The 22,766-nt window shown below is 56.0% G+C and overlaps 2 protein-coding genes across 4 annotated transcripts in view; both read left to right on the top strand.

The window, feature by feature from the left end:
• ITGA3 (integrin subunit alpha 3) overlaps window positions 1-1,740 on the top strand; it is a 36,562-nt gene extending 34,822 nt beyond the window's left edge. Inside the window, exon 25 of one of the 2 annotated variants that reach the window (XM_074388630.1) lies at window positions 22-1,740. In XM_074388630.1, the coding sequence (XP_074244731.1) occupies window positions 22-177 (156 nt within the window). In that variant the 3' untranslated portion in view covers window positions 178-1,740. The remainder of the gene's footprint in view (window positions 1-21) is intronic. The other variant, XM_010341881.3, reaches the window with a different exon arrangement.
• A 4,210-nt stretch (window positions 1,741-5,950) lies between these two features.
• On the top strand, window positions 5,951-22,761 carry PDK2 (pyruvate dehydrogenase kinase 2). Of its 2 annotated transcripts, none has more exons than XM_074388629.1 (11): window positions 5,951-6,069; window positions 8,552-8,693; window positions 16,503-16,574; window positions 17,018-17,202; window positions 18,142-18,231; window positions 18,424-18,501; window positions 19,916-19,992; window positions 20,078-20,176; window positions 20,370-20,477; window positions 21,055-21,168; window positions 21,701-22,761. In XM_074388629.1, the coding sequence occupies exons 2-11, from the start codon at window positions 8,626-8,628 to the stop codon at window positions 21,839-21,841; spliced, it is 1,032 nt and encodes a 343-aa protein (XP_074244730.1). In that variant the 5' UTR covers window positions 5,951-6,069; window positions 8,552-8,625; the 3' UTR covers window positions 21,842-22,761. The 2 variants fall into 2 exon arrangements, with proteins under 2 accessions (XP_074244730.1, XP_039332522.1); XM_039476588.2 differs by lacking the exon at window positions 5,951-6,069 and adding an exon at window positions 6,464-6,741.
• The last annotated feature ends 5 nt before the right edge of the window (window positions 22,762-22,766 follow it).

Here is a 22,766-nt window from a genome sequence, read left to right as displayed (position 1 = left end):
CTCTTCTCCCTCCAACTCCAGTGTGACTTCTTTAAGCGGACCCGCTATTACCAGATCATGCCCAAGTACTACGCGGTGCGGATCCGTGAGGAGGAGCGCTACCCGCCTCCAGGGAGCACCCCGCCCACTAAGAAGCACTGGGTGACCAGCTGGCAGACTCGGGACCTTTACTACTGATGTCTTCCCTGATCCCAGATCCCAGCCCCTCCCACGCCAGAATCTTTTTTTTTTTTTTTTTTTTTTTTTTTTTTTTTTTTTGAGACAGTCTCACCCTGTCACCCAGGCGGGAGTGCAATGGCACCATCTCAGCTCACTTCAATCTCTGCCTCCCGGGTTCAAGCGATTCTCCTGCCTCAGCCTCCCAAGTAGCTGGGATTACAGGTGCTCGCCACCACGCCCGGCTAATTTTTTTGTATCTTGAGTAGAGACAAGGTTTCACCATTTAGACCAGGCTGGTCTCGAACTCCTGACCTTGTGATCCGCCTGCCTCGGCCTCCCAAAGTGCTGGGATTACAGGTGTGAGCCACTGTGCCTGGCCCCAGTGTCTGCTTTCTTCCTATTTATCCTAAGTTATGCCTCTGACAGTCCATAGGGGCCGCCGCTGCCTTAGGCTGGCACCAGCAGGCTCAGGCACATCCAGGTCATCAGCGCAGGCACATGCCGTCTGGCCACGAGCATCTCCCCAAAGGGGGGCCAGCACTATGGACCTCACAACGCCAAGCACGCTGCGGTCCTGTGCCCTAGACGCACGTGGGGCCCCACTGCACATGGACCATGCTGGTGCATCACTGATGGTGCGTGGGCTCACCGTGTCCCAGCCTCTGCCTGCACCAAAACCGAGCCAAAACCAAGCCACAGGGCCTCAGCCAGAGCCAGGAGGAAAAGGCCCCCCAGCATGGTGACACCTCCCCCTTTCACACTGGATCCATCTTGAGACCCAGTCACCAGATTGACTTTGCTGTCAAAACTACTGACAGGGAAGAGCCCCCTGGATCCCCAGTTGGTGGCTCCCCAAACACCCAGGCCAGAGAGCTGGGGGTCCTGCCTAAGGTTGCCCATGGGGGCATTTGCAGGACTTGGCATGCTCAGACCTAAGAGCAAGGAACTAGAAAAAGGTTTCCAGAACAGCTTTCTTTCCTGCATCTCTGTGAAGCCTGTCTCCTCGGCCACAGACTGAACTCGCAGGGAATACAGCCGGAAGGAACAAAGACAGGCAAACTGCGAGGCAGCCTGGACCTCACACCCTGGGGAGCATGGTGGGAGCCTCCACGGAGACGAGGGGACGGATTCTGGGCTAACAGATGTTGGAAGGCGACAGAGGAGATGCCACTTCTGACTCACCACTATCAGCCAGCCTCAGAAGGACCCAGAGAGACCCTACAAGACCACGGAGGGAGTGACACTTGAATGTAGAACGGGCAGGGAGCCCTGCTGTGCCCAGCCAGCCAGACCCCATGCTGCCCCCACTGACCATGCGCTGGGGGCCTAGAGGTGGACTTAGCTGTCCTTGGCTTTCAGAGCTAGCCTGGCTCTGCTCCCTCCCCCATGGGCCGTGTCCTAACGCCCATTCCAGAAGCTGAGGCTAGTTCCAGAAAACCTCTCCTGACCCCTGCCTGTTGGCAGCCCGCTCCCCAGCCCCAGCCCCTTCCATGGTACTGTAGCAGGGGATGCCCTCCCCGCCTCGTGCCTTCTTTGTATATTGGCTTCTCACGGCGACCAATAAACAGTTCCCAGTTTGCATGCCTCTGCCTCCACCCAGCCCCCCCGCCAGCCCTGACCGACCCCGGGTCAATGAATGATACATCATCCAGCCAGCACCTCGGTAGATGAAGCCAGGGCTAGGGCTTGTAGGTTTGAGGGTAAAGACTGATTGAGGCAACCAGGTGCAGGGGCTCGCACCTTTAATCCCAGTACTTTGGGAGGCTGAGGCAGGCAGATCACCTGAGGTAAGGACAAGCCTGGCCAATGTGGAGAAACCCCATCTCTACTAAAAATACAAAAATTAGCTGGGTGCAGTGGTGCGTGCCTGTAATCGCAGCTACTTGGGAGGCTGAAGCAGGAGAATTGTTTGAACCCGAGAGGCAGAGGTTGCAGTGAGCCGAGATTGCACCACTGCACTCCAGCCTGGGCAACAGAGTGAGACTGTCTCAAAGAAAAAAAAAAAGAGATTGATGAAGGTGACTGCTCCCAGGAATCCTCCCATCTAAGAGTCAGACATAGAGGTCCAGAACAGAAGATGAGGATTGGGCCCAGGGGGGCCTGCATGAAATCCAGAATGCCTTCCTGGAGGACAGTGCACTGACCCTGGGGAGGGACAGGCAGGCAGAGGTGCAGGCGTGCAGGGTCGGGAAGAGACAGAGGCTTCTTAGCTGTAGGAACAGGCCGTCCTGGCCGGCTGTGGAGGGAGGCTGGATGCAAGGGTGGAGAGAGGAGAGCCCCCTCCCTCGGTTGGGCTGAATTCAGATAAGAGCCTGCTGGTTTCCCCACAACCCCCAGCAGAGGCCATAAAGAGATCAGAAGGTAAACTACTGATCCGAGGCTGCAGAGACTCAAATATCACAGTGTCCAGCCTCAAGAAGCTGAGCGCTCCAGTCTTTCGGAAGCTGCCTGGGAGTGTTTGAGTGCCTGGCTTACGTGGCCACAGCGCGCGGATCAAGCCCGAGCTTTGCTTCCTGCCTTGTCCTGGGCTCCCAGAGCAGCTTCCTCCTCTGCCCTCGGTTCATCCCCTCCACACAGGCCTGGGGAAGAGAGCAAGGCTGTTCCCCCTGTGACCTCTGTGACCTGGAGTGTGGCCTGGGTCCTTCTCTTGATTTTCCTCACGGCGGTGAACTTTGGCGAGACTTCGCTGAAAGCTGGAAATTGCTACCCAGAGAAGCCCAGACGTGGAAGCCGGTCTGGTGTGCTGAAAGCTCACAGACCCAGGCTGTTCTGGGAGACCCACCCGCTGCCTGGGTGCCTCCCAGCCTCGTTGTGACAGCAGCTGTCTGCCCCACTTCCCTCCACTGGGGCTCAGCTCACAACGGGGTTCTGGGCCCAATGCATGCCCCTTTCCCCCTCCTCATTTTCTGTGCTGGGATTTGCCCCTTCCCAGGGTAACTTACAATAGAATGCCCGCTTTCCCCAGGAAAACCCTAACCCCTACCCGGAGCTGCCAAGCTCTCAGAACCCGGTGAGTGGAGACCACACATTGTTTTCTAGAATCTGGGATCCACTTCTTTGGAAATTGCACATGTGAGCTGTCAAAGCTCAGCCCAGTCTTGTCCTTTCAGCTACTTCCTGCTTAAGGCAGGGGCGCTGACACATCCCTCTGGCCAGTTTCATAGACACCCCCCCCCCGCCACCGCCAAGTCTCCCGTGAGCCACTGCTGAACACACACACACACACACACACAAGAGGATAAGTCATTTTCAGAATTAGTGTAAGCTACATATCATGAGAGAAACAATTGGCAGAGATGAGCATACCCACCGCAAAAGAACCCTTGGCAACGCCAAGCTTCTTGAGTTCCTTGGAGAGTCCCCCACTAACCACATCGTACGTATAGCGGGAGATTTGGGAATTGGGGGGTTAATCTCAGCATCACCTAACCAAACTTGACTATGATGTACCGCATCACATCACTGCTGTTAGCAGCCTGCCGCAGGCTCTGCAGAAGGAATTCTTCTCCAAGCACAGAGCCCACATTATGGAAGTCCAGCCTAAGGTGAAGGTCGTGGGAAATCTTTCCCTCCCCTACACCTAGCCTTAGAGGCCATGGCCTTTTCCAGGTTACTTCAATTTTGACAATAACAGCAATAGCTACCATTTATTGCTAGCCACAGAGCTAGACATTTCTTTTTTTTCGAGAAAGGGTCTTACTCTGTCACCCAGATTGGAGTGCCATGGCACAATCATGGCTTTGGCTCACTGGAGCCTTGACCTCCTGGGCTCAAGCAGTCCTCCTACTTCAGCCTCCCAAGTAGCTGGGACTATAGGTACATGCTACCATGCTTGGCTAATTTTATATTTTTTGTAGAGACAAGATCTTGCTATTGCTGCCCAGGCTGGTCTCAAACTCCTGGGCTCAAGCAATCCTCCCACCTCAGCCTCTGAAAGTGAGGATCAGGCTTTTTGTACTTAATATGCTATATATTCTTCTGTGCACTTGAAAACTGCACTCACCAGCATCATCATTCACGTCCTAATTGCCAGCCCAGTTGCTATTTGGAGGTTCTCTGTAATATCTCCCTGGCATGCTCCCCAACTTGCCCTGTCTTCTTTTTTACCCTGTCCTTCCTACCACGTGCTGAGCACTGCCTGATGCTGAAAATAGAGCAGTGAATAAGACAGATACAATCCCTGCCCTGCCTTCATGGAGCTTAAAGTCTAGCAGGAAAACAGATCAGTTGGCAAACAATTATCACTCGATCGATAAGAGCTAACTATCAGCTCCTTTGAATCCCTCCTTCCTGGATTTGTCCAGGTAGCTTTCAGCCAATCCCTTTCCTCCCAAAGGTACCTGTTTTCACATGTCCTGATCTTTCTCTGTCCTCCCTTAAAGGGTCTTGTGGGTTCCCAGTCTGGATGACAGTGACCCAGACTGCGAATATTTGCTAAGATCAGGATATTTAAGGAGCCCTCGAAGGGAGCCGAGAACCAAGCTTGGTAGGATCAGGGAAGGCTTCCAGGAGGAAGGGATGACAAGCAGCTGAGACCTGAAGAATGGGCAGAAAGAATGATCCAGACAGAAGAGATGCATTTGCAGTAGCTTAGAGATTAGAGGCTGGTTCCAGGCAGCAGACAGGTATGGCTGGGAGCTGCGTGCGGATGTAGAGTCTGGAGAATTAAGCCAGAGTAGACTGTGTGACAACTGGAAAGGCTCCAGGAAAAAGTAGAGAAACCATTGATGGCCGGGCGCGGTGGCTCACGCCTGTAATCCCAGCACTTTGGGAGGCTGAGGCAGGTGGATCACTTGAAGTCAGGAGTTCAGGACCAGCCTGGCCAACATGGTGAAACCCATCTCTACCAAAAATACAAAAATTAGCCAGGTGTAGTACAAGCCTGTAATCCCAACTATGTGGGAGGCTGAGACAGGAGAATTGCTTGAACCTGGGAGGAGGAGGTTGCAGTGAGCCAAGATTGTGTCACTGCACTCCGGCCTGGGCAGCAGTGAGACTCCATCTCAAAAAAAAAAAAAAAAAAAAAAAAAAAGCCATCAGAAGGCTGTAAGCAAGGAAGTAATAAGGTCAGATTTGCAGTTGAAAATGATCCCTGAGTCGGTTTTCTTATCTATAAAATGAGGCTAAGAATAGTAAAAACAGGGAACTAAATGATAAAATGTCTGCAAACAGTGCCTGGCATATAGCTTATTACTCAAGCAGCGAAGAAGCCCTTCCATTTGCGAGGCCTTGCTCTGTGAGGGCTGTTTGGCAATCACGTTCAGTTTTAGCTAACTATTTCCTTATGTAGCTCTCTCTGAAACTTAGAAATGAAATCGTGGAGGAAAGAGGTCATGTCTTGATCCTGTCTGTGTTCCCTGTTCCCAGCATAAAGCCTAACACATATTAGGCTAACGTCACCGAGTAAAGAAAGCAACGAAGTGGCGAGTCGGGCCCCAAGCCCACGATGGGAGATACCACGTTTGGCCACAAGAGGGCGCGTCGCGTTTTCTCCAAGAGAAGCGGGGCTGCCGGGGAAGCACGGGCTCCGGGCCCCCCAGGACACTTCACCTCCTGGGACCTTGCTCTAAGGAAGCCCAGTGCGAAGGAGGTGGCTTTCTCAGGTGGTCGCGCTAGGTATCCAAGGCTTTATGTTCAGTCAGATGAGCTATATAATAAAAGTGTTAACAGGCACGTTGTATAGCTGCTGCCTCCACCGCCGCTAGTCGTGACGGTTTTACTCTGGATGTTTTTCCATTGGAAAAGCAAACTCCGCCTTTTCCTGAGCCTCTTGGATCTTTGTGGAAGCGGGTGGGCTGCACATATATGGGACGGATTCGTATAGGCTTGGTTCCGAATTTTGCAAATATTCGCAGTCTGGGTCACTGTCATCCGGACTGGGAATCCACAAGACCCGTTAAGGCAGGACAGGTAAAGATCCTGACAGGTGAAACAGCTACCTCTGGGTTGCAGGAAATGAATCGCTTGAAAGCTACCTACACAATTCCGGAAAGGAAGGGTTAAGAGGAACCGGCAGATGAAGGAGCTGCGAGGGGGAAGCGACGGAAAGGCAGGCGTGGAAGAGGAAGCGAAAGGGCTGTCGGGGCTCTGGGAAGGAAGGGGTTGATCCGGGCTAGGCCCCGGGGAGGAAAGGGAGGAGTGAACCCAGGGGAGGTGGGATCTCGGCGCGGCCTCCCCAAAACAACAGGCCCTCCCGGCAAAGGGTGGGTTAAGGGGGCGGACCCGGAGGGAAGCCACGTGTCGGGACGGAAGGCTATTGGCTCTCCCGGAGTTGTTTGTGAGTGGCCATTGGCGACGTCGAGGCGCCGCGACGAGCCGATTGGCTGGGCCTCGGAGAGCCCGCCAGGACAAGGGCAGGGAGGAGGTGGCCGAACCGCGCAGCTGGGCCGGGCTGGGCCGAACGGAACGCAGACGCAGCCCGCTGGGGGACCACAACCCGAGCCCGTGCCGCGGCCGCCGCAGCCATGCGCTGGGTCTGGGCGCTGCTGAAGAATGCGTCCCTGGCAGGGGCGCCCAAGTACATCGAGCACTTCAGCAAGTTCTCCCCGTCCCCGCTGTCCATGAAGCAGTTTCTGGACTTCGGTACGGAGTGGGCGGGAGGCGGCGGGCAGCGGAGGCCCGCGGGGCGCTGGGAGGGGCAGTCGGGGGCGAGGGGGTCGCAGGAGAAGGGAGGCCTCGAGTGACAGAGAAGGGTTGTTTGGAAGGGTACAAGCGGGAAAGAGTTAACGGGGAAGCAGGGACTGGCCGAGACCTCTTGACTGGGCTGTTGATGGGAATGGGGGGCACTCTCAAGGAGGATCCCGAGGTTTCTTCCGGGGCTTCATGAGGGGTCTTGAAGAGTAAGGGGCAGTAAAGCTGTGATGTTACTGCAGGAAGGGAGTAGGGTGGTATCCAGACGCGGAAGGGTTAATGGGAGTTGTCCTTGATGACTGGAGGGGTAGGGGCCCCTCCTCCCACCAGAGGAAACCGGGGGTCTGCCGTTGGGAGTGAGGAGGCAGCCATCTGTAAAGAGACCTGAACTGGGCATGAAGGGTCAGGCACCTCTGGGCAGAGGGTGAGAGAAAGCCAGGGGCAGTTGGGGAAGGGGGCTCTTTCAGAAGAAGATGCCAGTGAGAGAGAGCGCCCTGATTGGTAGACATCCACCCACGGAAGGAGCTGGACCCCAGCCGCCCCAGTGGGCAAGGACACTTGAAGATCAAATCTGTTCCGGCCTGGCAGTGTGTCCCCATTCGGACAGGGGCCCCACGCACCGTGACGTGGATTCAAGCCACCTGTACCTCCCTTGGCTGCCCCAGGGCTGCTAGGTCAGGGTCGCCCACCACCAGCATTCTGGGGGTGGCCCTGGGGCAAGAGGGAGGCTGTGCCAACCTGGCGGCTGAAATGGGCAATGTGTGGGCCCAGTGTGTCTACGCGGTATTTCCATGGTGCCAGCTGGGGACTGGGGGTGGGGGGGGGGAAGTCTCGAAAGAGTTGAGTTGATAGTGTCTGGCTTGGGTTGCAGCTGCGTCAACGAGAGCAGGGAGGTGCAGGTGAGACATAAGGCGCCTGTTCCTCAGGATTTGTCTGCCTGCGCCCCTGCCCTGAGTCTTGAGCCTGCCCCATGTAGGAAAGCCTCTTGGGCCCACTCCTAGCCCCCAACAGCTGTCCCCACAAACTGCACCCTAATGACAGAAACGTCACAGCTGTGGGGGACTCACAGTAGAGTTTGGTCAATTTGTAGTACCATGGGGGAAACGGAGACCTTCAAAAGGATGACGTGCCCTGGGTGACAGAGTCAGAAGCAGAGCCTGGATGGACTGGAACCCTGGTCCCCTGACCCTGGGCCAAGGCCTTATTCTGTCCCCCACCCTCTCCATCTGGATGCCAGACAAGGGCCGAGGCATTTGGACTCCTGTTCTCAGGCCCCATTTGCCTCACAGATGGGCATTCAGACCAGGCTGGGTAAGGTGGGTTGGCCAGAGACAATGTTGGGACCCTGCCGTGGTGGGCTCGCCATAACTCCCTCAGCCAGAACCCAGCTCTAGGTAGGGATAGGTTTCCCAGGCTCCTTTGCCCCCTGGGATCAGCCCCCAAAGTGAGGGAGAAGAAGACAGAGAAGTGAGGTGACCGAGGCCAGAGGCAGCTCCTAATGGGCCCAGGAGTGGCCCTGTCCACCGTGGTTAAGGCAAGCAGAGTTCAGCTGGGGGTCAGGAGAACATGCTGTTCCTTGCAGTGTCAAGCACGGGGTATAGGTGTTTGAGCCCTGCAGGGATGGGGAGCCTTGTTGTGTGCCTGTGGGCAGGTCACTTCCTCTCTGAACCCCTAGTAATGAAGGGTGTAGCTGACCTGGCCGAGACATCCTTTGGCTTTCGTGGCTTGTGGCTCTGTGGCTCACCCCTCTTTCTCCTGCCAGGATCCAGCAATGCCTGTGAGAAAACCTCCTTCACCTTCCTCAGGCAGGAGTTGCCTGTGCGCCTGGCTAACATCATGAAAGAGATCAACCTGCTTCCCGACCGGGTGCTCAGCACACCCTCCGTGCAGCTGGTGCAGAGCTGGTGAGACCCCTGCTCAGTCCCTGCACCTCCCTCTCCATCGCCAGTGTCCCTGGGCTCGGGGATGGAATCTCCAAGCTTCTAGCAGCCTTGAGGGTGGGGTGGGGACAGGCAGGAGACACCGAAGCTCCAAGAGGCTTGGAGTTGCCTAGGGTCCCATGGGAATCCGAGGCCACAGCAGGGACTGAGGTCAAGTCCCTCTGTGTCTAGCCCTCTTCTTACCACCCTCCTGTCTCTGGAAACCCAGGATCCACCCGGGAAAAAAGCATGTTTTTCACAGCCAAAACCCCAACTCAGGCTGATGTCAGCACTAGCCACCAGCCCAGTCCTGGAACTCCAGCAGCTGCTAAGGAACATTTATTTGGGATAACTTTTTGGGAAACAGAAACAAGAAGCAAGTTTTCAAATAAATTATATAACCCAAGCTGTGAGACAGACTGTTTTGGATGTTGGAAAATACTCAGATACACACAGGATGGCACAGTACCTTCCCGAAGAGCTTTGGCGGGGCAAAGACCAAAAGTTTATTGTGAATTGCAGCAGGAACAGAGGGAAAGGCTCATCAGAGTTCACTCAAGAACTCAAGTTAAGTAACCGGATAATATTAGCCAAAGGCCAGTCACATGAAAAATAAACAAGGGTGTCCCCTGTCACTGGGCATGTAAATGGCTAATCCTCACTGACTTTGGTCGCACCTGTGTGGAAATCTTCTGCTAGTTCTTCTGGACTTGCAGTGTGATATGGCTGAGGTTTCCTTGTAGATTCAGAAGCAGGTGCCCATATGTACTCTGGGCCCAAAGCCATGGGAAATCACAGCACCTGCCCTCAGGGAGCGTGTAATCTTGAAGGGCTCGCCTAGGCAGGGTGAACTGAGCACAGCATAGTGCTAGAAGCGGGGAGCTGCCCAAGAATTGTTTTATTTAAATTAAGAATCCAAACTTTTTTTTTTTTTTCGAGATGGAGTGTCATTCTGTCGCCAGGCTGGAGTGCAATGGCACAATCTCGGCTCACGGCAACCTCCACCTCCTGGGTTAAAATGATTCTCCTGCCTCAGCCTGGGTAGCTGGGACTACAGGTGCACGCCACCACGCCCAGCTAATTTTTGTATTTTAGTAGAGATGGGGTTTCACCATGTTGGCCAGGATCGTCTCAATCCCTTGACCTGGTGATCTGCCCGCCTCAGCCTCCCAAAGTGCTGGGATTACAGGCGTGAGCCACCGTGCCTGGCCCCAAACATTATTTTAAAAGAACATTGGGTATTTTCCTTCCCTCACTGTGGAAGTATAATAGGTTCACTTGACACTTGGAAAACGCAAAATAGTAGATAGAATAAAATGCCAACCACTGGCCACACCCCCTAACCGAATCCAGTTCAGGTTTCATCAGATGTGTTGGTGCCTTTCCAACACTGCTTCCTTTGCACAGAACTGTGTATATGGGGCGTATTCTAATTAAATGAGATGGTGAGGGGCAGTGTTGTACACACAGGGCCAGGGGTGTGCTGGGTGCACAGTGAATGCTGGTGGAATGACCAGTTGCGGGCCGTTGCCGTGGGCATGCAGAGGAGGTGACTTGTCACTGGACCTTACAGGGTGCCAAGGCAAGCTCAGAACTCGAAGGAAGGGAAGTGCATTCAAGGCTAAAGGAATACTTGGCCAAACGTGTGGAGACAGGAAGGGGCCTGACTAGGGTGGCCGAGAACTTACTTTCTGGAGACTGCGCTGTGAGTGTGGGCTGTGAAAAGGGGTGAGGCGTGAGTCACAGAGCCCGATATTCATGTAGCCCAATCAGGTCACCCCTTCCTGTGCCCAGCCTCTCAGAGGTCCAGGACCTCTGAGCCAACTAACACTTCCCACCGCGGGTGGTGTGGAGTGGTGGGAAGGGACAGAAGGTGCCATCTGTTCCCCCTGGCCCTCCTCCGGCCCTTTCCGGTCGCCTGACCCGGCTGCCTCTCCACCTGCTCCCTGACTCCAGGACAGGACTTCTCAGACCCCTCCCTGGACACCGTGTTCCTGGGAGAGCTGAGGGATGCAGGAGGAGGGCACAGGGCTGCTGAGCTTCCCATGACTCCCACAGGGGCCCCTGCAGAGTCCCTTCCTGAAAATCAGTGACACAGATAAGGGGTTGGCCTGACTTCTTCTTCCACAAAGCTTGCAACTAATGTCAAGTACCAGTGGGAGGGAATGAAGTTAGACAAGAGAGATCATTTCCTCAATGAAACATTCAGGTTAGAGGAGAGCAGGCCATGGGATTGCTAAAGCGCCCCAACACCCTGAAGAGACGACCTGCCAAAAATGTTTCCAGAGGGAATGGGCATTGGCCGCAGCAAGAGAAACTGAAGTGTGAGGACAAGAAGGACTTCCCAACAGGGTTGAGGTGGCCGCCTGTGAGAAAGTGGAGATCTCTTTCTCCAGCAGAAATAGTCTGCCAGCTGGAATGATGGAGGTGGTGGAGGTGGGCAGGATCCAGGTGCATGAGAGGAGGGAGAGATGTTACCAGGGAGCTTGGCAAGAGGGCTTTTAGCCTGAGTCTGATGAGTAAGGAGCAAACCCTCCTTTGTGGAAAACACAAGAGCCCTGGGCAGAAGCAGTTACTAGCAGCCATGGTTCATAGGTGGTCATAGAAATGGAGTTTCTACTCAGCCGGGGAGAGGTTGTAGGCAGAGTCACCGTGGGCAAGCTGAGACTGCCTGGTTATAAATAAACCTGATGCATTATTTCACCTGGGCAGACTTGCGATTGAGGACCCTGTTTTGGTGGAGATTGGCCTGGGAGGGACAGCCTCCAGTTTGGCCTCAGCATGCGTGACTTTGAAGCTTGATCCTGGGCAAGCCACATTGCATCTCTGAACCTCAGCTTCCTCATCTGTAAAACGGGGACCCATTGTGTTTGTAAGGGTCAAAGGCCAGTGCTAGATGTGAAAGGCATGCAGAACCCTACCAACACGAGCCATGTCCCCAGGCCATGTTCCCAAGCTGCCGGCCAGCAGCACCTCCAGCCCACAGATTATGTCACTGTGGTGTGGTTTCTTAGGCAAGGTAGTAATAAATCATGATGGTGATAAAAGCAAACACCCCTAAAGGCTTGCTGTGTCCCAGAAGCTGTCCTGAATGTCTATGCATATTAACTCATTCAATCTTTACAACCTTATGAGGTAGTCCTTGCTATCACCCCCATTTTCCAGATGAAAAATTGAGGTTCAGAGAGGTAAAGAAACCTGTCTGAGATCACTCAGGAAGTAGGTGGTGGAGTTGGGACTGCAACCCAGCTGCTGGCTTTGGAGACTGGATTCCTGAAGGGAAAAGAGGGAGCCTGCACCCTGGGTAGCCATGTGGAGTCAGCGATTTAAGTTCACGGTGCAAGTCTGTGGGAGAGCAGAACTCACTTTACAAAATTGTGGACAGCCGGTGTTGTTGTAGACAGAAAGGGACAACCCCAGCTCCTCTCAAAAACACAGGGTTAAGCAGGAGCCTCAGAGTAGAATCAGATGACAGTGAGTCACAGTGTCACTAACAGGGGCTTTGTGGGGGCTGCAGGTGGGAGGCGAATGGCCGCACTTTCCCACAAACCTCCCTTGCCTGCCAGCAAGGTATGCGGACCCCAAGCCCTGCCTGTGAGGAATCCTCACCCCCAACCTGTGGAGCCAGTCCTTGCCCTTGAGAAGAATAACAACCACAGAGGGTGTGGCTTGGGTGCCCAGGACCTGCTATGGCCAACCGAGCTCACGGAATCGGAATGAGTCAGCCGCTCCTTGTGCTCGAGGGAGCCTCTCCTTTTCTGTACACCCAGGCCACAAGGTGCTTACTCCTGTGAACCCCATTTGCAGATGGAGACCTGAGGGACTCGGTGGCCCCTTTAGGGTACAATCAGCAGCAGAGCCCAAGCCTGCCTGGCTCAGAGACTCCAGGTGCAGGACACCGTCACCTCTCCCCGAGTTGTAGCAAGCACCCCTCCTCCCCAGCCTTCGCTTTGCTCACACCCTGCACCCCAGCAGCTGTGGATACCAGAGCGTGGCGCACACACACCCACAGGCCTGCACATGCCACATGCACACTTACACACACAGCCCCCACTGGCTCGGCACCCCGCTCGGCCCCCACACTCACTCACCCTCTCCTCCCACCCCCTCCGCCCATTCTCAGCCCCACACTCTGAGCAAGCCCCCTCACTTCTGCCTGCCTCCCCACTTCCTCCCTCCCAAGCCTGGGCTCTGGACTGGCTCCGCAACCCGGGAAAGCAGGGTTTGGGTAGACTTCCACGTTACCTTGGGCTGGGCTTGGAAGCTCCAGATCTCATCAAGGGAGTCCTGGGGCCTTGATTACTGCAGAGGTCAGCACGCCCAGAGACGCCAGCCTCCCCCAGTTCACAGGGAGGAGTGGGGCAGTGCCTGTCCCACCCCTCGGTGCCTGCCTGCCCCTGCCGTTGCTCCACTGCTTTTAGCCTCCCTTCTAAGCCCAGTTCTCTCTCTGGCCTGCAAGGGGTGGGCAGCCCAGAGGCAGTGCCACTCAGCCCCAACCTCTCTTTTTAGGACCAACAACTGACCTAAGGGTGATATTTGGTGCCCCAGGCCCCTGAGGGGCTTCAGGGCAAGGCCAGGGCCCTCTGGAAAAATCCTCATCCTCTCCCCTCCATTCCAAGTGTACCCTGGGCCCCCTGCCCTGGAGGAACCCTAGCCCTGTGAGGAAGGCTGGCAGGCGCTGCCCGCAGTCACTCCATGCCGGTACCCTTTGCTCCACTTCAGTGGCCACGTGACCAGGCCCCATTTCTGCCCTCTAGGGTTGTTGAGCAGCCGCAAAAGGGGTGGTGCCAGCCGCTGGGGCACTCTCCCTACTTGAGACTGGGACTTTGACCCTGCCCACCCCCCACCCCACCCCCCAGCACAGTCAGGAAGTGGCTGAGCAACCCAGCTCCCACCCACTCCATCCGCACGTGCCCTCTGGGTCTTGGGAAGGGGTCCCAGGCCCTACTCTGCAGCGGGTCTCCTTCCCTTCCTCTCCCCACCTGCCCCTAGCCCTGCCTGCTTACGGGCTCTCTCTCCTCTAAGAATTGGATGAGCATGAAGGTCTATCCTGGGTCCATTTAGGGAGCAAGGGATTCGGAGCCACACAGGCCTGGGAGAGAGAATCTCAGCTCTGCGTATTAATATCCTCATCTGTAAAAGGGGTCTAGCAGTAGCGCCCACCCCTAGAGTTCTTGTGGAGGTGAAAGTGAGGCAGGAGGGAGGCACAGGGTGGAGCCCTGGCCATTGGTACCCAGTAAATGCCACTGTCACCATCAGCAGCAGCAGCATCACCGTCAGGGCCAGTGTCGGCGGGTTTCCACGTGCTATAGACTTGGAGTCTGAGAGAGCTGGGTTTGAATTCTCGCCCGCTGCTGACTCTGCGGCCTGGGGCGTATCACCTGTCCTCTCAGTGCCGATCTCATTGTCTGCAAAAAGAGAGAGGTAACTTATGCTCGTCAAGGCTGTTGGCAGATGAGAGACGCTGTGCGGGAGTTGGCACAGGTGAGCGTTAGTGGTCAATACATTATTCTCCAGGGAGACAGGTGAGGTCTCAGGAGTGCCACCCTGTTGTCTGCTGGGGTGGCAGGGAGAGTGCTGGGATCTGAGAGGAAGGTTGATCTTTTCTGCTGTCTGGGCCCCCAGCCCAGTCGGCAACCACAGACCCTCCTCTCTGGCTCTGTGCAGAGCCCTGGGTAGGGAGGGTGGTGGGGAGCTCTGGGCCTGAGCAGAAGCCCCATTCCTGTGTCAGGGGGCAGTTCCCCGGGGCATAGGGGGCACAAACATGCTGTGGTTCAGAGCCTACAAGCAGTGGGCGAGGGCTCAGAGGATGCACTCAGCTGTTGATGATGTTTGAGCCACCGGCCATAATAAGAGCAAGCATTTAGAGAGTGCTCACTACGTGCTAGGCACTGCGCTGATCATCACATGGACTCTTGCCACAGAGCAGTAATAGGTAAGTATAACAATCCCCATTTTCCCAATGAGCAAACTCGGGCACAGAGAGGTTCCGCGACTTGCCCAGGGCCACACCGCTCCAAGTGCTTGAAGAGCCAGATCTGGATCCAGAGCTCTATCAGGCAAAAGAGGGAAGAGCAGCTTCACTCGGTGTAAGGGGAAGGGCATTCCTGGCAGAGGGCACTGTGAAGCGTGGAGGTGAGAGTCCAGCAGAATCAACACCCTGGAGTGGCAGGAGCGCCGGAGACTCGGGGGGCTTCATCATCCCACTTCCCAGCTGTGGAGCTGTTCCCGCCTCCCTGGGGGGGCTGTGCGTGGGGCTGATTCCTGCCTGTCGTACCTGTTACAGGTTACAGCGAAGATCAGAGCACCGTGGACACGGGAATGAGTCCTCGTGTGGTGGGGCTTTTTCTAGAAACACTGTTGGCCCCCCAGGGCCCTTAGCACTGCCAGGCTCTCGGCAGGCCCCACTGCTTCCTGGTTATAAGTGTTTCTGCCAGAGAGAGGCTCGGCTTTTCCTGCCTTCCCCAGAGGAACAAGCCACAGACTGGGCATGTTAGCCGGGAAACAGGTCGTGCCTCCCCAGGGCATAGGGCACAGTGGCTCTAGCTTGGTACCATCTGCCACCACAGGTGGGCCTGACTCCTTTGCAGAAGGTGGCCTGCTTCTGTCCCTGAGTTCAGGGCTGCTGTTGCTTTTTTTTTTTTTTTTTGAGACAGTCTGGCTCTGTCACCTAGGCTGGAGTGCAGTAGAGCGATCTCAGCTTACTGCAACCTTTGCCTCTGGAGTTCAAGCGATTCTCCTGCCTCAGCCTCTGGAGTAGCTGGGATTACAGGTGTGCACCATCACACCTGGCTAATTTTTGCATTTTTGTTAGAGACAGGGTTCCATCATGTTGGTCTTGAACTCTTGACCTCAGGTGATCCACCCACCTTGGCCTCCCAAAGTGCTAGGATTACAGGCATGAACCATCATGCCCAGCCAAGTTCAGGGCTTCTTGATGCTCTTATTAGAGCATCAAGCTCTTCTTGTAGTCCAGGGAAAACCGGCCTCCCCACCGGGCCTATGGATGGGAGGGCGGCGGGGCGGCACCCACTCCTACCTGGCCTTTTGGAGTGTGGTGAGCATCTATGGACCCTCCATGGGCCCCAGCCCCACCTGGGGACAGAGCCAGGCACGCCCACCTCACTTTGGGTCCTTCCCACCTGCCATTTTAGAATATAATTGCCTATGCAGGTGCCTAGCCCAGAGCACCCCGGCTTGGGAGTCACTCTGGGAGACCCTGTCCCCTCTGTCGGGGTCATTCTGGGAGGCCCTGTGCTGGCCCCTCCACCGGGGTCGCTCTGGGAGGCCCTGTGCTGGCCCCTCCGTCGGGGTCGCTCTGGGAGGCCCTGTGCTGGCCCCTCTGGCAATTGTGCCCTACTGGATGCAACAGCACCCTTGGGGAAGAAACATCAGCTGTTTCCACGATGGGGCTCAGAAAGGTTCATACACCTCCCTGCCTTCTCCCACTGCGGGCGCTAGGTCCAGTCTCCCCACCCCCATTTCAGCCCCCATCTCCTGATCCGTGAGGCCTCTTGGATGGCAGCATCTCCAAGCCCCTTCCAAGAGGACTATTCTAGGCAAAGCAAAGGTGCTAAACGGGGGACCAGCAATTTGAGTTTTTCTTGCATAACTGACTGGGTTGTCAGGGAGACTTACATACAAATGAAACGGATGGAGAAAAATAGTGAGGCAGCTTGTCGGCAGCTGTGTGGGGCCCACGTAGGAGCAGGACAAGATCGAGGCCCAGCCGAAGTGGGTGGGGAGGGTCTGGCCGCCTGAGCTGAGGCTGTGTCCCTCCCGCCCCCGACACAGGTATGTCCAGAGCCTCCTGGACATCATGGAGTTCCTGGACAAGGACCCCGAGGACCATCGCACCCTGAATCAGTGAGTGGGGGCCGTGGGTGGGGCAGGAAGGCAGGTGTCCGCCGGGGCATCTGGGGTTGCAGCCCCTGGGTTAGAAGTACAGCAGGATGGAAGACAAGACCCCCGCCTTCAGGAACATCCAGTCTGAGGGGGGAGACAGACTGCTTCCGGGAGCCCCGAGTTTGATGGGAGAGACATGGGCTTTATTCTCACTGTTCCCTGAGCCCAGTGGGCAAGACCCAGGCCCTGCCCTAGGGAGGATGAGAACTCTGGGCTTTCAAGTGGGAAGCCTGCCAGGCAGGCAGTTGGGAGATCACAGAGTGGGCTTTGGGAGGAGCAGGGAGGGCATCGATAGTCCATGGGATTGGGAAAGGTAGGGAGGGTGAGGACACCATGAAGAGGGGCATCGGAAGCGGAGGAGAGTCTGGGGGTGTCCCCATGTGAACACCTGCCCTGCCTTACAGGTTCACGGACGCCCTGGTCACCATCCGGAACCGGCACAATGACGTGGTACCCACCATGGCACAAGGTGTGCTTGAGTACAAGGACACTTATGGCGATGACCCCGTCTCCAACCAGAACATCCAGTACTTCCTGGACCGCTTCTACCTCAGCCGCATCTCCATCCGCATGCTCATCAACCAGCACAGTGGGTGCCAGTTGCAGGGGGTGCAGGGGCTGCAGGGGGGGCGCGGGGGGTGCAGGGGGGGCGGGGGGTGCAGGGGCTGCAGGGGGGTGCAGGGCTGCAGGGGGGGTACGGGGGGTATGGGGGCTGCAGGGGACTGTGGTGGGGGTGCGGGGGTGCAGGGGGTACGGGGGCTGCAGGGGGGTGCAGCAGGTGCAGGTCGGTGCGGGGGCTGCGGTGGGGGTGTGGTGGGTGCAGGGGGTTGTGGGGGTGCATAGTGCTGGGCTCCAGGGCGGGGCTGTTGAGGGGACCTAGGCCGCTATTCAGAACCCCACAAAAGGAGTCTTTGAATAGTTACTCCAGTAACTTTGGAGTTGCTGGCTCCAAAATGGAAAAATAAAATGTTTCTTTCCCATTCATTTCTATTTCAAAAACATTTTTGTTTTTAATGTTTGCAAAATGTAAAGTTATGTCACATCTTTTAAAAAATGTTTAATTTCGTTTTCATGAACACTCTCATTATGTTCAAAAACAATTTGTCGTTTAGAGTTTCTTATTCCAGGAAGATTCACTATGATTGTTGAGAAGTCGTAGCCAGTCATAAATTAAACAAGTTCCTCATGCTCAAATAATTTTGAAAGCAAGGTGGTAAGAGTTATCTTATAATGTTATAGTCAAAGAAAAGCATAAATCTCATGTGGAGATGTGATGTGGGGAGAGGCCTCTGAAAAGACGTATGTTTCAGGCTTGCACGAGTCCAGCGCAAAGGTTTAAAAACGGCCGGAGCCGGGGTGGAGGGGTCAGGGCCCAGGAAAGAGAGAAGCAGGGGAGTGAGGCAGCTTTAGGACTGGAGCCTACAGAGGCATCCCAGGTGGAAGTAGAGAGAGGAGGAGAGCCCCAGGGAAGAGGGAGCGCTGGGGCAGGCTGCCGCCCAGCCAATACACCCTCCCTTCCCGCTTGCAGCCCTCATCTTTGACGGCAGCACCAACCCAGCCCACCCCAAACACATCGGCAGCATCGACCCCAACTGCAACGTCTCTGAGGTAATCAAAGGTGAGCCATTCCCATGGTGCCTGGCCCGCAGAGGAGCCCCAGGGACCCCTCCAAGTCTACCTGGCCAGAGGGTGACTTGTTCCTCAGTGAGGGGTGCCATGGGTTTAATGCTAGTGGTGCCCAGTGTCATTATCAAGAGGACTGCCTGCTGGGTGGGCCACTCATGCCCTGAATGGCCGCATCTTCTCTCAGATGCCTATGACATGGCTAAGCTCCTGTGTGACAAGTATTACATGGCCTCACCTGACCTGGAGATCGAGGAGATCAATGGTGAGTGACCTGGGCTGTGTGTGTGTCTGTCTGGGGACTGGGGACACGGCAGGGCAAGGTGAGATGGGGAGTCAGGAGATGACCATTTTCTAGACAGAGGAGAAGCAGAGTATTGATTGTATTATTAATTCATTTGGTAAATATTTGGTCTGGGCGCAGTGGCTCACACCTGTAATTTCAGCACTTTGGGAGGCCAAGGCAGGCCAATCACTTGAGGTCAGGAGTTCGAGACCAGCCTGGGAAACGTGTTGAAACCCTGTCTCTACTAAAAATACAAAAATTAGCTGGGTATGATGGCATGTGTGTATAATCCCAGCTACTTGAGAGGCTGAGACAGGAGAATCACTTGAACCCAGGAAGCTGAGGCTGCATGAGATCATACCACTGCACTCCAGCCTGGGTGACAGAGTGAAATTGATTGAATGAATGAAACAGTAAACAAGACGGTAAGGGTCCCCGTTCTCATGGAGCTTAAGGGAGATTGGGGAATGGAGCCTTTAGCCAATTAACAAGTAAATAAATAAGACCATGTCAGATCATGACAGTGACAGGAAGGAAATAAAATGGGGTAACTCAACAGGGATGGGGAGGGGCAGATCAGCTTGGCTGCTTTCCTAGAACCCCAATACCAGTGGCTTACTTAAGAGGGAGGTTTCTGGCTGGGCACGGTGGCTCATGCCTGTAATCCCAGCACTTTTGGAGGCCGAGGTGGGTGGATCACGAGGTCGGTGGATCACGAGGTCAGGAGTTCAAGACGAGCCTGGCCAACTCGGTGAAACCCTCTCTCTAATAAAAATGGAAAATTAGCAGGGCATGGTGGTACGTGCCTGTCATCCCAGCTACCTGGGAGGCTGAGGCAGAAGAATCGCTTGAACCTGGGAGGCGGAGGTCACAGTGAGCCAAGATCATGCCACTGCACTCCAGCCTGGGTGACAGAGCGAGACTCCATCTCAAAGAACAAAAAAAAAAGAGGGAGGTTTCCCTCTTGCCAGCCTCTGGCTGGGGCGGTCAGGGCTGGCTCTCTACCCCCGTCTCAGTTCTAGCCTGAAGGAAGAGAACAAGGGTATGGAAAGCAGGGCCCAAAATTAGCTGGGCATGGTGGCAGGTGCCTGCAATCCCAGCTACTCCGAAGGCTGAGGCAGGAGAATAGCTTGAACCCAGGAGGCGGAGGTTGCAGTGAGCTGAGATCACACCATTGCACTCCAGCCTGGGCAACAAGAGTGAAACTCCATCTCAAAAAAAAAAAAAAGTTAAGCACATCACTTCTATGAGTCACCAGCTACCCCAGCTCAAGGGAGGCCTGGGGATTTAGTCTCGCTGGACAGCCATGTACCCAGTTAGAACTCCGGGGAAGAGAGTGCCTCCTTTGGGTAAGGTGGTTGAGTGGTGACCTCGGTCTTGACTTTCCCTGCAGCAGCCAACTCCAAACAGCCGATTCACATGGTCTACGTCCCCTCCCACCTCTACCACATGCTCTTTGAGCTCTTCAAGGTGAGGAGGCTGGGAGCCGTGCTTTGCGGGGAGCGCAGGTATGGCTGGCTCCTCCCATGCATCTCTGACCTCTGCCCCTCCCCAGAATGCTATGCGGGCGACTGTGGAAAGCCACGAGTCCAGCCTCGTTCTCCCACCCATCAAGGTCATGGTGGCCTTGGGTGAGGAAGATCTGTCCATCAAGGTATGTGACCCTTGACCTTGGGGACCAGGGAGCAGTAGTGGGGGCTTCCCTCCTGCCAAGAGACAGGCTCTCCTTCTCTCCTACATGGTGGGCAGATCCTGGGGGCAGGGAAAACCATGAGAGGGTCAGAGGTATTGGGTGGGGTGGGGAAACTGAGCTGTAGAGAATCTCTGACATGCGCCGTCTCTCCCAGATGAGTGATCGAGGTGGGGGTGTTCCCTTGAGGAAGATCGAGCGACTCTTCAGCTATATGTACTCCACAGCACCCACCCCCCAGCCTGGCACCGGGGGGACCCCATTGGTGAGATGGCTGTACCCCAACCCCTCCCACCTCTTGAGAGGCCTCTCTCCTTCTCACTCACTTCCTTATCCCCAGGCTCACTCAGCCCCTGTGTGGCCGTTTGTGACAGTCACCGGTCTTGAGTCTGGGGCCCGCGCCTCCCGCATTTCCTGTCTGCACACATCTTACCTGTCGGATGTCTCTGTCGCCTTTCCCCACTCTTCCCTCTCCCCTGTAGCCCTAACCCCCAATTTCTACCTTTCTCTTGGTGTTGTCCAACTTGCCAGCACCCCCTGCTAGAGAACCTGAGACTCTGAAGCAGCCATGGGACCTGTGCCAATGTCCTGGTCCCGGAGTAGAACTCCTCTCCCTGCCCAAGCCTCCTTCCTACATTCAAGATTCCCTCATTCATCCCACACCCATTTCTTACCTCAGTGTCCCTCCTGCATGTCCCCTCCCTTCTCCAGCTCTGGGACTCCCCCCGCCCACCCACTGTGTGACCCCAGCTCCACACCCTTCCCTCCCTGCATCAGTCCCTGCAGCTCCAGGAGGCCCCTGCCAGCCTCCTCATCCTCTCTGCCTTCCTGCCCCGCTGCAGGCTGGCTTTGGCTACGGGCTCCCCATTTCCCGCCTCTACGCCAAGTATTTCCAGGGAGACCTGCAGCTCTTCTCCATGGAAGGCTTTGGGACCGACGCTGTCATCTATCTCAAGGTGAGGGTCCGGCCTGCAGAGCCCAGCTGGAGAACAGGTTGGCTGATGGGAACTGGGCGGGCTTGGCCGGCTGTGAGCTTTCCTTACCACCCTTCCAGTCCTTCCCCAGCCGCAGACCCTGGGAATCCAAGCAAAGCTACAGTCCCTCAACCTGAAGAACCCTCAGCCCTCAGACACACACAGCTCTAGGGGAGTCTGTGGTCCATGATTAAGACCCCTGTGCTGGGGACCCTCAACTTGTTAGACCCAGAAGGAAGGGGACACCCTAGGTCTTGTCATTCAGCTCAGAGGAGAAGACTGAGGCCCAGAGTCGGTGACTTGCTCAGGGTCACGCAGCCTAGCCTCCTCCCCTTCTCCCTCCCTCTCCCTCCCTTCGAGGGAGCTGCTTTCTGGAATGGGCGGGGGTGGGACACAGGAGGGACCACCTTTCGTTCATCTTTCCAGGCCCCCAGGTCTGGCAACTGGGCTGCTGCTGAGTTGGGTGGGGGGAGGGTGGTCTGCTGGGGAAGGGGCTGACCCTGGCACTCCCCAGGCCCTGTCCACGGACTCAGTGGAGCGCCTGCCCGTCTACAACAAGTCAGCCTGGCGCCACTACCAGACCATCCAGGAAGCCGGTGACTGGTGTGTGCCCAGCACCGAGCCCAAGAACACATCCACGTACCGCGTCAGCTAAGGGCCGCGTGCATCTGCACCTGAGAGGACGGACCAGCCACCGCGGTGCCCCTCCCCATCTTCCTGGGGTAGCAGGGGGTGGGTTCTCCCTGATGACCAGGCTCTGTCTCTATGGAAGTCACTGTGGTGAGATCTGTGATGGTCCCTAAGTGCCAGTCCATCTCCATGGAGACCCCTCGGTGGCCTTCCCATCTCTGTGGGTGATGGCTGAGGGTTGGGGATGTCTCCACCCTGATGGGGTATCCCAGAGACATTTTCCCATGGCAGTCGTCCTCTCTGAGGTCAGGGCTGTCATTTTTCTGCCAGGGGTCCACACCCTCTGCAGCCCAGGCCTTCCAAGGGGATGCCCTGTTGGCCTTACTCCCCCAGCCCACAAAGGCACCATGGCCTTGGCCTGTTGAAGTGTTAGGAAGAGGCAGGGTGCCCTCCAGACCTGGGGACTGAGTGGGGAAAGGGGTTGTACCCGTGAGTGGGGAATGAGGCTTGTCCTGCAGCCTCTCCCTCCACTTGGGGCTTTAAGGTCAAGGTTGGTGGGGGAGGGGTGGTTCTAACAGAGTCCACCCCTAAGGTGGAGGAACCTTGTTAGACCCAGAGGTGGCCACCCAGAAGGCGCTCGAGGCCCTGCAGCGGCCTTGGCAATGTGCCACCTCCCGAGCCCTCCCAGCATGTCTTCACATGCTCCTGCCCACCCACCCTCCATAAGCCCAGTCCGTCCTGCCTGAGCCCCAGCCTCCACTGTGCCCAGACACTGTGCTCAGCGTGGCTTTCTCCCTAGGACCGCTGTGTATATAGCTAGTTTTATAACCCTGAATGCCCCCACCCTTCCCCTTAGCACACGGGGGTTAAAGCTGTGTGTTGTGTCCCTCCCAGTGGCTGTGGCAGTGACACCCACACTCCCAGTAAAGAGGAAACTGACTGAGACTGGC

Source organism: Saimiri boliviensis, chromosome 17 (assembly GCF_048565385.1).
Source record: "Saimiri boliviensis isolate mSaiBol1 chromosome 17, mSaiBol1.pri, whole genome shotgun sequence".
NCBI classification, from domain to species: domain Eukaryota; kingdom Metazoa; phylum Chordata; class Mammalia; order Primates; family Cebidae; genus Saimiri; species Saimiri boliviensis.
The sequence above is the reverse complement of the archived record's forward strand: the minus strand, read 5'-3'. Positions and strand labels throughout refer to the sequence as shown.